Source organism: Borostomias antarcticus (genome assembly GCF_949987555.1).
Source record: "Borostomias antarcticus genome assembly, chromosome: 24".
NCBI lineage: Eukaryota > Metazoa > Chordata > Actinopteri > Stomiiformes > Stomiidae > Borostomias > Borostomias antarcticus.
In genome coordinates, this window is record NC_140257.1 from 8,870,326 (window position 1) to 8,882,318 (window position 11,993).

General features: G+C 44.4%; 1 protein-coding gene across 1 annotated transcript; it reads left to right on the forward strand.

Annotated features, from left to right (window-relative positions):
- Positions 1-7,876: 7,876 nt before the first annotated feature.
- best4 (bestrophin 4) lies at positions 7,877-9,789 on the forward strand (the record flags this gene model as incomplete). Its single annotated transcript, XM_084457956.1, has 8 exons — positions 7,877-8,028; positions 8,202-8,296; positions 8,388-8,621; positions 8,731-8,885; positions 9,022-9,099; positions 9,195-9,347; positions 9,442-9,522; positions 9,631-9,789. The coding sequence occupies 8 exons, from the start codon at positions 7,877-7,879 to the stop codon at positions 9,787-9,789; spliced, it is 1,107 nt and encodes a 368-aa protein (XP_084314082.1).
- Between the last annotated feature and the right edge of the window lie 2,204 nt (positions 9,790-11,993).

Here is an 11,993-nt window from a genome sequence, read left to right on the forward strand (position 1 = left end):
GTGGTACAGCTTGTTTAGACAGTTTTTCTTGTTTTAGTGGAAACACGAAGTTGATATACCTATTCCAATACTATTCATCCTCGTGCCTATTTTTGTGGACAAGCTTGACCAAGTTTTGCATGCACTCAGGTGAAACCAGTATTACAGAGGAAAAGTCCACCACAGCGAGCTATATGAAAAGTAAGGCCGTTATCTCTGAGGAAACTCTCAGAAAGGATGTAGGGGCATTGTTGCTGAATGAGATCATCTCTGTGCTCCAGAATAAACTTTGCTTGTCTCTCACTGTAAACACACCCTACCAGGAGACATTCCCAAAGAAACACAATGTTTGGATAACTAGTCGGCAAAGATCTTGAAGGTGTTACTCCAAATGAAATATAGAGCCTGCACACATGGGCTTGGCTACTGAAGTGTTTTTTTGTGGTAGATGGAGGTTGTCTCACCAATATCTTTACCTCAGATGTGAATCACAGAGTTTCAAAATTCGTAGATAACTTCTGTAAATAATTCCATTGTACACGATACAGTATGTTTGTCGTCTAGATTATCGAGTGCCATAATCTTATCAGACCGATATTAAAACATTGTCAATAAGTCCAACCTTTAGACTTAAAATCCCAACCCCACAGTGACTTGAAACCCAACCATGAATCGGGGTCTCTTGATTCTGCAAGCTGAGTTAATCAACACAATCACTTCATTTCTGATGGAATAGCTCCAGACTTTAGAACCTTAACCCCCCAAAAGAGAAACAAAATCGAACAAAACGCTTCAAAACATTGAACATATTTTTTGTGCAGCTTATCTGTAATGTTTCATTCAGATGAATCTATTTGCAGGCTTTGACTAAAGATAGTGATCGTCTGCGAGGCCAGAAATGAAGGCCTTTATGTGACGGATGCAAATGACACAGAGAATAATGATATGAGTCCAGCTATAAATAAACGAAAGAAAACAACTCTCATGCTAGAATCTGGGAAAATGCAACATGTTGTGCTGGTGCTTTAAATAAATATGCTGAATTTGGATGTCAAATGACTGACTGCTTCTAGAGTATAATAAATTTAATCTAACTTAAAACTCTTTAACAATCAACTTTTGGCTACGACTAATAAACGTTTAGTTATACCACCGCCATTTGATGATCACAGAGCACCTATTTGTATTGGCAGGAGGTTGTTGAGCTCGCTGCCCCCCAGGCACCCTTACTATTAGATGTTTACTAGCTACATTAAGTAGGGATTACGGGTCTATGCTGGATAGGGATGGCTCCAATTTTTTTTTCTCAATTTCTTTCCTCGCCAGAGACATCTACATGTCCTTCTATGTGTTCTCCTGTCATTAGAGAGACACGCATGTTTATCTCTGTTCTGAGTGATCAGACCGAGCGCTGGTTCAGCTGACGGGCCGGGCTGGTAGTGGGTTGGCTGTGTGATGTAGTTGGGGAGTTGGCACATTCCTCCCTCTCTGTAGCGCAGATTTCCACTTCTATTGTGGAGGGTGAGGAAGTGTGATGTTAGAGCTCCACACGGACAGAGCACTCTTCCTGACTGCTAAAATGAAGGGTTAAATGCCAGTTTGGAACGACAGGGCTTGTTGGTGACCAACGTATATCGAGATTCACAGAGCATCGGCCTGATTTGGAATAATGACTCGGTGACACTTGTGCTCTGTGGTCACCGTGAAACCACAATGCATTTCTAGTTTGCGTTGTATACATAATAAGAATCGGCTCAAGCTTTGGTGAAAGTAGTGCCTCTGCAATATACATTTAATACATGTATTTACTGTAAGCATCACGACAATGCATTCCTAGTTTGCATTGTACATAAAAATCAGATCAGGCTTTGGTGAAAGTAGAGCCTCTATAATTAATGCATTCTATTTACTATACGCAGTGTCTGTACCAGAGGAATAATACCTGTTTCCACCCTCCACCCCTCCCCTGGTGAGATATAAACTGGACTCCTGATCCCAAGCCCTCTGAATCACCATGCCAACGCCCGCGCAAGTCACAACAACCTGGAGTCCTTACAGTAGCGTTGCTAAGTGCTAGGGCTTGGCTTCATCTCTGTAGGACTGATAGCAGACCTCCCCAGAGTCGAGAGAGAGTTTTAGAGACAGACAGAGATTCAAAGGAGATTGATATAGATGATATATGATATACATCATATTCAGTGTTATAATAGCATGATATGGCTGCATCATACAGTCTGGCTTATCTACTATATATCCTGTGCCACTTGTTTCATTTCAGGATTTATAAGCCAATGGACTTTCCTGTTGCCGCTGTGCGTTTGGCCTGTGAGAAACCGACTTTCCGCGCAGGGATGCACATGTCCCCGAGCAACCGTTCTAACCCAGTTTCCAGCAGAGTTACCCAGCGAGCCTTGCTGTTTGAACTTCTCCGGCTCCTTCCTTAGCTACGTGTTCTGGCCCAACCTCGGCAATGCGACCAACCTACAGGTGCTGGATCTGTCCCACTGTAACATCAGTCACATCGAAGCAGGCGCCGCATGGGCCTCATCTCCTCTGAGGACGGTCTACCTGAGCCATAACAGACTGACCACGTTGCCGGAGGGCTTCCTGTCCAGTCAGCATAGTCTGAGAGTGCTGGACCTGGGCGTGAACCAGCTGGCGGAGCTGCCCGATGGCTTCCTCCGGGACTCTGGGGAGCTCCAGGAGCTCGATCTGCAGGGGAACCGTCTCCGTTCTCTCCCGGCCTCCGTGCTCCAGCGGCCCGGGTTACGGCGCCTGGATCTGGCCGACAACCCCTGGGACTGCTCCTGCGCGCTGGTGGAGCTCCTGCAGGCTGGAGGCCCGGGGAACGCCAGCGGCATGCTGGGTAACGCGACCTGCGCCTCCCCCGGGGGCCTGGCGGGGAGGGCCGCCGGGTCGGTGAGGGCGGACGAGGTGTGCCGCCCCCCGGGCCTGACCGCGCTCTTCATCCTCCTGCCGCTGCTCGTCCTCCTGGCGCTGATGCTCTGCTGGTGCTGCGGGAGGAAGAGGAAGAGGAAGGAGACGCCCGCGTTCGGCTCGTCCAGGAAGAAGGCTGACCGGCCGGACTGCAACGGGCACCGGCCGCGCCTCTCCAAGCCCCCCGGCGGGGGGGCAGCGGCGCCCGAGCCCGCGGGCGCCGGAGGGAGGGAGGGAGTCCTGAAGAACCAACTGCTGCTACGCCCCTCCTCCGCCCTGCTGGGCAGCACCAGAGACATCTACGAGGAGGTGGAGATCAAACTGGGCTCGGTCGAGTCCCTCCCCAGGGCCCCGTCGCACTGCTCGTCCTCCACGGAGGGGGGCCCCGGCGAGAGGCGGGGGTCCCAGCAGGGGGCCGGAGAGGGCGGCAGGGCGGAGCTGGACGCAGTGAGCGTGACGGAGGTGATGAAGGACTCGGCCGACAGGGAGAAAGCTTACCTGACCCAGACCACAGAGTACTACAGCCTGGTGCCTGACATTGACCTGGACGACTCGGACCACGGAGAGTATGAGAGCGTGGACCTCTCATGACACGCAACACAGGCGACTGGAGAGAGTGTGTGTATGTTGCTGAGAGAGAGAGAGAGAGAGAGAGAGAGAACATGTACATGTAATAGCGAGAGAATATGCACAATTGAGAAAACACAGAACACTATAGTATCACAATCAGGTATGAGGAAGTGATGTAATCCTGAGCTTTTCCAGTGGAATTCACTGTGAGAGTACATTCCACTCTTACTTCCTCTGACATGACTGATAGTTGCAAATGAAGACTTTAAGATTCTTTATTCTTTATTCTTTATTCTTAATGTACAGTGTACAGTCACAGTGTTGCCGCCGGTTCCGAGATGTGCGCATTACAGATAAACTATTTACAAATTACACAAGAAGTACCTATACTGAATATGGATAAGATAAAATGGATGGATTATGTACATGCTACAGTATATATATGAATATAACTAAATAACCAGGGGGGGGTGCTTAATAGGGGATTGACATTTCATGCTCCACATGACTGTACTTACATTTTGTAAAATAGTTTTTATTAACATAACTAATTTAGTGCAGAGCAGAGCATAAGTTTTAGTGGCACTACAGTATGTATACTGCCCACATATACCAAGACAAGCACCTCTGTTAGCACCGAAATACTTTCATGTGCCTCACCCTGACAGAACCAGCTCTCTGCATTCCAGTTGGACCTGTTAGGAAACCGTACTGATGATTTTTCACGCCTGATGACTCTGGATTACCTTTCTTGCCCTTCAAACACAAAAGTGAACACTGAGCTAAACAAGCAGCCATGCCCACAGGAATAATCCAGTTCAATATGTACAGCACCATGCACAGGACAGAGCTAATGTGAGGTCAAAGTGAAGATGATATACTGTCCAAAATGCTTTTACTCATGACTCATGAGTCATGAGTCAATTACTCATGCCAAGTCACGTCACGTGATCTAATATGCACACTGATTGGAAAATAGCAGAATTGTGCGAGCAGGATGCAGGTTTCAGATAACATCTCTCCTGACTAAGTTACTCCATGTTGACTCTGTAAAGGCAGATATGAAGCACTGCCTGTCACACAGAAGTGGCGACACAGCATTGGTGCACACCTCCACAAGGCCACCACGTTCACTGAATACTCCGGTAATCAAGAAGGTTTAATTTACTGACTGTTACAGTCAAGATGTATGAAACACATTTTGCATGCACTCCTTCACCCCATTGTTGTTTTGAAAGCTGATTGAACCCTCTGTACATTGAGGGGAGAGAGAGAGAGAGAGAGAGAGAGAGAGGGTGTGGAACTTCCTGGAATTTATAAATGACCTGAGGTGTATTGTCCATTCATAGCTTCTTTGTACTCCTCATGTTTTTCATTGAAGGTTTCATCCTCGGATCTGCACCCAATTTGCATTTTCATGTTACTGAAGTTAAGTATAGTTTAAGTGACAAAACATTCTGATGCTGATTTTTTTTTATTAGTAATTTAACACATTTATTGCATATGTGTGTCGATGTATGCAGGCTGAATTTTTTATTATGGATTTAGAATCTAAACACACACACATATATTTGTTTATATATATATATATATATATATATACATACATATACAGGATATTTATGTGTGCCAGCTACCAAGGACCATGAATGTTTTGTGAAGAGAGGGAAGTAAAGTTTGCTACAAAGTTCTTAAACTGTTATAACACTGTTATAACATAACTGTTATAACTGTAACCAAAAGAAGTGTGATGACAATGTAGTTTCTAAACCTTTCAGCAGGTCACACTCTGCACCGAAGGCACTGATTTACATTTATTCATATTGACAACAATGTTGTACTGCTTTGACCAGCATTTTTGAATGTCATTGGGAGATAAATAAATAAATAAATATTTCTTTCATAACCCTTTCTCTTTTCCAATTTGTGTTTCACGGTCCTATTTTCAATACATACACTGACTGTTGCCAACATGTGAAATGTTCATTTTGACTAAGCTTAACCCCAGTGGATGCGGGTTTTTGATCTTTTCACATGCCCTGAGCCTTCCAGTGCCCCATTGCTCTACTCTGTGTCCCCACAATGACCCAAGCCTTCAGGCTATCTGAAATCATGGTGCCGAGCTCTGATTTCACCTGATGTGGGAGGTTTGTAATTATAGCATTGGGTTACCCAGACAATCACCCTGGTACTGCCCCCACAGTCCGGTTCTCAGAGGGAGAGAGCCCAACCAGCTTCTCTCACCCTGGCCAGGAAATGACTGAGCAGAAAATAACCCACTCCATGAATGCAAAACTCTGCCTGTATTTGATCTGCAGTGCACACTGTGTGGGTAAGTCTAAAGCATTAATATTCTGACCCAAACACATCGGTCTACCTTGGTAATCCACATCCTAATCAATATTCAATTCTTTATCAGTTGTGGGCTTATGCTGAGTTTGTAGTAGTAGTAGCAGTAGTAGTAGCAGTAGTAATAGTAGTAGTAGTAGTAGTAGTAGTAGTAATAGTAGTAGTAGTAATAGTAGTAGTAGTGGTAGTAGTAGCAGTAGTAGCAGTAGTAGTAGTAGTAGTAGTAGTAGTAGCAGTAGTAGTAGTAGCAGTAGCAGTAGCAGTAGCAGTAGCAGTAGTAGTAGTAGTAGTAGTAGCAGTAGTAGTAGTAGCAGTAGCAGTAGCAGTAGCAGTAGTAGTAGTAGTCTATCTTCGTTCCTACTCTCACCTATGGTCAGGAAGGATGGGTCATGACCGAAAGATCGAGGATACAAGAGATTAGTTTTCTCAGGAGGGTGGCTGGTCTCTCCTTAGAGACCAGGTAAGTTCAGTCACCCGTGAGAGACTCGGAGTAGAGCCGCTGCTTTGTATCGAAAGGAGCCAGCTGAGGTGGTTTGGGCATCTAGTGAGGATGCCTCCTGGGCGCCTCCCTAGAGAGGTGTTCCAGGCGTGTCTGGCTGGGAGGAGGCCGCGGGGTAGACCCAGGACCAGGTGGCAGGATCACATCTCCGCACTGGCCTGTGAGCAGCTAAAGATCCCCCAGGCAGAGCTGGTTGATGCTGCCAGGGAAAGGGATGTCTGGGGCCCCCTGCTGGAACTGCTGCCTCCGCGACCCGGCCCCGGATAAGCGGATGAGATGGATGGCTGGAGACTTGAATACAAATTTACAACACAAAATAGTTACCCATGTACATGTAATGTACATGTAACTAGACTACTTTCATGCCAGAGGCCTTGTTGACAGTTTTATTCCCCTCAATGATATGATATCATGATGAGAGTGAGGTTTCCTAGGCAACCGCATGGGTTGGGCCCTGAAGGTTTGAGCCAACATGAGTATCACCTGGTGGCAGGAATGGGAACTGCAACTGCAACAGCCCACAACCACATCTGTTGAGCTGGATATACAGTAGTGCATCCCTGCAGAACACATACATCATAATTTTGATATCTATGATTTTTGGTCTCCAAGGTACCCAAATGTGACTTTAGTCTAGGCAGGACACGTGGTGTTGAGAGAAAGGGGAAGTTCACAGTGAAAGCCCAAGTTGTTTCTATGGACGGACAGACAGACCCATAAATATACTGTCAACAGAGAGCAAACAAGAGAGGAGGGGGAAACATCACTGGAGAGAAAAGACTGATTTACTGTGTCCTACTTGACCCAGACACATTCTCATGTGAAAAACAAATAGCCTATGTCAGCTAAGCACAAGTACTGTACCAGTGACAAAGAGTTAAGACGCAGAGGCGATGTAGTACATGTTTTTTCTTCTTCTTTGGAATGGGATGTAAGGTACATGTTTGTCAGATCAGCATCACACTGTTAGAACATTTTGGTTTCTAATTGTCCTCTGAGATGAGCGGAGATAGTCTCTGTCAATCAGAGCATTATAGGACAATACAGAACATAAGGAAGTCTCTCTATGGTACAGTAAATCAATCGCTGTCTTTATAACTCACACAGTTTGTCAGGGTTTAGGATTGATTTAAAGAATGTTGTACTTCCTCAATTTTGTTCTAGTGCATGCATAGTAAAATAATTAGGCCTCATGTAGAACCAATGTTCTCTGGTGTCCACATCGTCATGAGCTGCAGGACACTTTGTAGATGAAGGTTCTCAGTCAATAAATCTCAAGGGCGATGGATTTTGATAGCCCAGCGTAGACGGTTAAAATCAGAGGCGAGTGAACTATTTTCTCTCCCAGAACAGTCGAACTGGACACAAGAAAAGGTTAAACAGGTAAGATTCTTTACCATGTTTTATTACATTTTATATGCACATTGAAAATCGATTATACATTGCAAACCTATTGAAACTACGTAAATGGACAGTCACTACAGTATGTATATATTTCACAGGACCTCAGGTCATTCCTAACGGTACTTCACCAAACCAACAATGACCGTCTCCTACACCCTTGAGGTGGCCAATGCCAAATTCGGTGGGTTCTCCAAGCTGCTCTTCAGGTGGAAGGGAAGCATCTACAAGTTGTTGTATAAGGAATTCTTGGTCTTCTGTGGGATGTACGCCTTCTTCAGTGTATTTTACAGGTATGTTGAGTATATCCACTTATTGTAAATTGGAAAATATCATCTCTGCAGCGGTTGAGAATGTTTCACATGTCTACAGTAGGTAGCCTACTATAAGTAGTACTTCATACTGTAAGTGAGTTATCTGTAGGATTCATGTAAGCTAAGTTGGAATGATATCCTTACCTTTGTAGGTTCTTGCTCTCACCGAAGCAACAGGAGTTGTTTGAATTGATAGCCCTGCACTGTGATCAATTCACCAACCTTATCCCCATGTCTTTTGTATTAGGTAAGTTGGTTAATTTTCATATTGTGTCTCCCCACATTGCCCCTATCAGCTCTAACCAAGCTGATACAATACACCTCTGCTCCTTTGACAGGATTCTATGTTTCCTTGGCCTTTAATCGCTGGTGGGGTCAATACACAAGCTTCCCCCTGCCTGACAACTTGATGATGGTGATCTCTGGGAATGTCCACGGGACAGATGAGAGAGGCCGCCTGCTGCGACGCACGCTCATGAGATACGCCAACCTGTCGTCAGTTATGATTCTGCGTTCCATAAGCACTAGAGTACGCAAGCGCTTCCCGTCCTTAGAACACATTGTGGACGCTGGTAAGGAGTTCAACTAATCCGTGAATTGCCACATTAAAACAAAGCTAGAGCCATGTCTCAGATACAGTGTGTGTGTCTCTATTCCATCAAATGTTTTCTTCTCATGAAGGATTTATGACATCTCAAGAGTTAAAGAAGCTGGAGGGTTTATACTCGGACTTCAACAAGTACTGGATGCCACTGACATGGTTTGCAAATCTGGCCTCCACAGCCAGAGAAGAGGGTCGTGTGAGGGATGATATAGCTTTGAGGCTGCTCATGGATGTGAGTCATTTTCTCTGAATACCTGTGTGTGTGAATGGCCAATCAAAGTAAAGATGCTCGTATCAGAAATGTCCCCAGAGACACAATGCTTCTATGATGACACAAGTGTGTAAAAAACAAGTCCCTGTGTCTGCAGGAACTGAACAACTACAGAGCAAAGTGCAGCCTGCTGTTCCACTATGACTGGATAAGCATCCCTATGGTCTACACTCAGGTAATCTTAGTAGGCTACTATTGATAAAATAGGTCCACATATGAAATGTATGTATTATTCATAAATGTGTATTAAATGTGTCTCTATTCAAACAGGTAGTTACTCTTGCTGTTTACTCCTTCTTTGGCTTCTGCCTGATTGGACGACAGTTTCTCAACCCAGAGAAGAACTACAGGGGCCATAAACTGGATATGTATGTTCCTGTTTTCACACTGCTTCAGTTCTTCTTCTACGCTGGCTGGCTCAAGGTAAGACGAGCACCTCACTCTCATCTCTTTAACAAAAGGGAACATTTTTCTGTCATCAAAAAGCCATCGGTTGCATTTTGTACCTGTTCTGCAGGTGGGAGAGCTGATTATCAACCCCTTTGGAGAGGACGATGATGACTTTGAAACCAACCAGCTTATAGATCGGAATATTCAGGTGTGTGCAGTACATTGTGATAGAACATCCTGTCCATTCTTGACTAGTAGAACTGTATTGTGGAATGGGAGTTCTATTATCACCCTCATGTTCCTCAAATTCTTCTAGGTGTCAATGCTGGCTGTGGATGACATGCACCAGAACTTGCCTCCGACAGAGAAAGACAAGTTCTGGATGGAGGGATACTTCTCCATCCCTTACACCCCATCGACCGCAGCGGAGACCCTCAAACCGGCCTTCATGGGCTCCACATATGACATGAGGTAAGATGGAGGTCATCAAAATGGTGGTGAAGACTGTGACTTGTTAGTCCACAGGCCATTGGTCTATTGCCTTGTTTCTTAGACGTGGCTGCATCATTCAATTCCCCCAGAATCACTTGTCTGTATCTCCATGCTTGTAATTTGTCACCTGCAGGATGAGTGACGAGGACCTATCGCATCACACCGTTGGTTCCCCTGTATTACGCCGATACTTGCCTGTTAAAGGCTCACTTGGTGATGCGTTGGGGATCCATGCCCAGGGGAGCCAGGGGGTGCATCTGGTGAGACTCCGCGGGGGAAGTCTCTCCTCTGGGCAGCACAGCAGTGAGGATGAATGTGACAGGAAGGATGTCAGCACCGTCCTTCTGGAGGGAGACAAGTCTCCGGAAGTCTCCAATCACTAGAATTTACAGGGAGAGGGGAGAGTTAAAGGAGTAGTAAAGGGAAAATGCATGTTTAGCCCTGTTTCAAGGTTACTTATGATCATATACAGGTTCAGATCAAAACGTTGACAAAGATAGCGTTTTCGAGAAAGTAGTAATGATAATTGCTCTACCACCGTTTTGGTCATACAATGGATGTGGATGGGCATCTTGAAAAATCATTCAAAAACATGTTAAACTCTCGATTTCAAAGACTCACCGAGGGTGTAATTGGTGTCCGTTGGTGTTCTGACATCAAATTCGCCGCAAAGTATGAATCCTGTAGGGTTTTATTGATCATTTTATGAAATCCATTGACTTGTATTGAAGCGACCGTTGTAGATGTGTAGATCAATCCACAGAGGGGATTCAGGAAGCGGAACTACTTACGGTAGCTATTGTTATTGTTTATGTTGCTAGGCTACCTAGTTTGCGGAAGTTTACACACGTATGTGCTGCGACTAAATAGTTCTATGCTAAATATTTTAAAAAGCCTTTCCAGATGAACTAGAATCTTACTTTATGGCAAATTATATGTCAGAACGCCAACTAACACCTAGGTGAGTTTCTTGTCTTTGAAATCGAGAGTTTAACATGTTTTTGAATGATTTTTCAAGATGCCCACCCACATCCATTGTATGACCAAAACGGTGGTAGAGCAATTATCAACTTTCTCGAAAATGCTAGCTTTGTCAACATTTTGATCTGAACCATTGTATATGATCATAAGTAAAACAGGGCTAAACGTGCATTTTCCCTTTACTACTCCTTGAATTGCAGTGGATCGTCCCTGCCACTGAAAAAGCAATTAATGTAGCTTTTGATCCTAGATATAATTTGATGCATTTAAGCTTCTGTTTTCACCACTGTCACCACAACAAATACATCAATTTTTGTACATAGTTGTGCTTGAAACATATTGTAATCATGTTAAAGTCATTTTTAAAATCTGTTGTATTTAAATGGGTTTATTTACTCCTTGCCTCTATATACCCTGCCAGAATCAGAATCAGAACCAGTTTGTTTGCCATGGTAGTTTACACAGGAATTTCAAATGTCAAAGGTGAACACTGATGGAGACAACATTAGACAGTGTGGACAAGATGGGACAGGACAAAGACAAGATGGTGCGATACAAAATACAAATACAATAAAGTCCAAATAAACAATTCAATATCCAGAATGGAGTGTGTTGAGTGTAATGTAAAGTAATGTAATGAAAATATCTGCTGTATGATTCACAGAGATTCGTTTTCAACAACAGTCCACAAATCCACTTATGCACAAATCAACAGAGGATACACCATTGACTGGGATACACAGACTTGTCTTCTTTTTTTTTTAGAATATGTCATTCGTTATATCACAGCACAGCAATTAACTGATGTCAACACAGAACCCTTACTTTGAAATATGCCTGATACTGGTAACGTGTCGGCATACTCGTTTTGCTTTTACAGTCAACTCATGGTAGAATCCCCGGGCGGGGTTTAGCCTCCCTGCTACCTCCATAAATGGAACAGTCATGTCACGAAAAAACCCGCCCACTGGCGGAAGTAATGGGAAAGCAAATCGAGGAACCTGCCATAGTGTACTTCCGTATGGCTGCATTATGCTAACGTTCTGAGTTTACATCACGATACAGTGAAGGGAAGAAGGAAACTGTCAGGCCAGGATTGCTAGCTATGTAGCTAGCATAAGTCTGTGAGTAGCCATACATTTCAATATTGTATTCGAGTTGCAGGCTAGCTACTAATCGCCCATCCAATAGGCTACGTTACAGCTA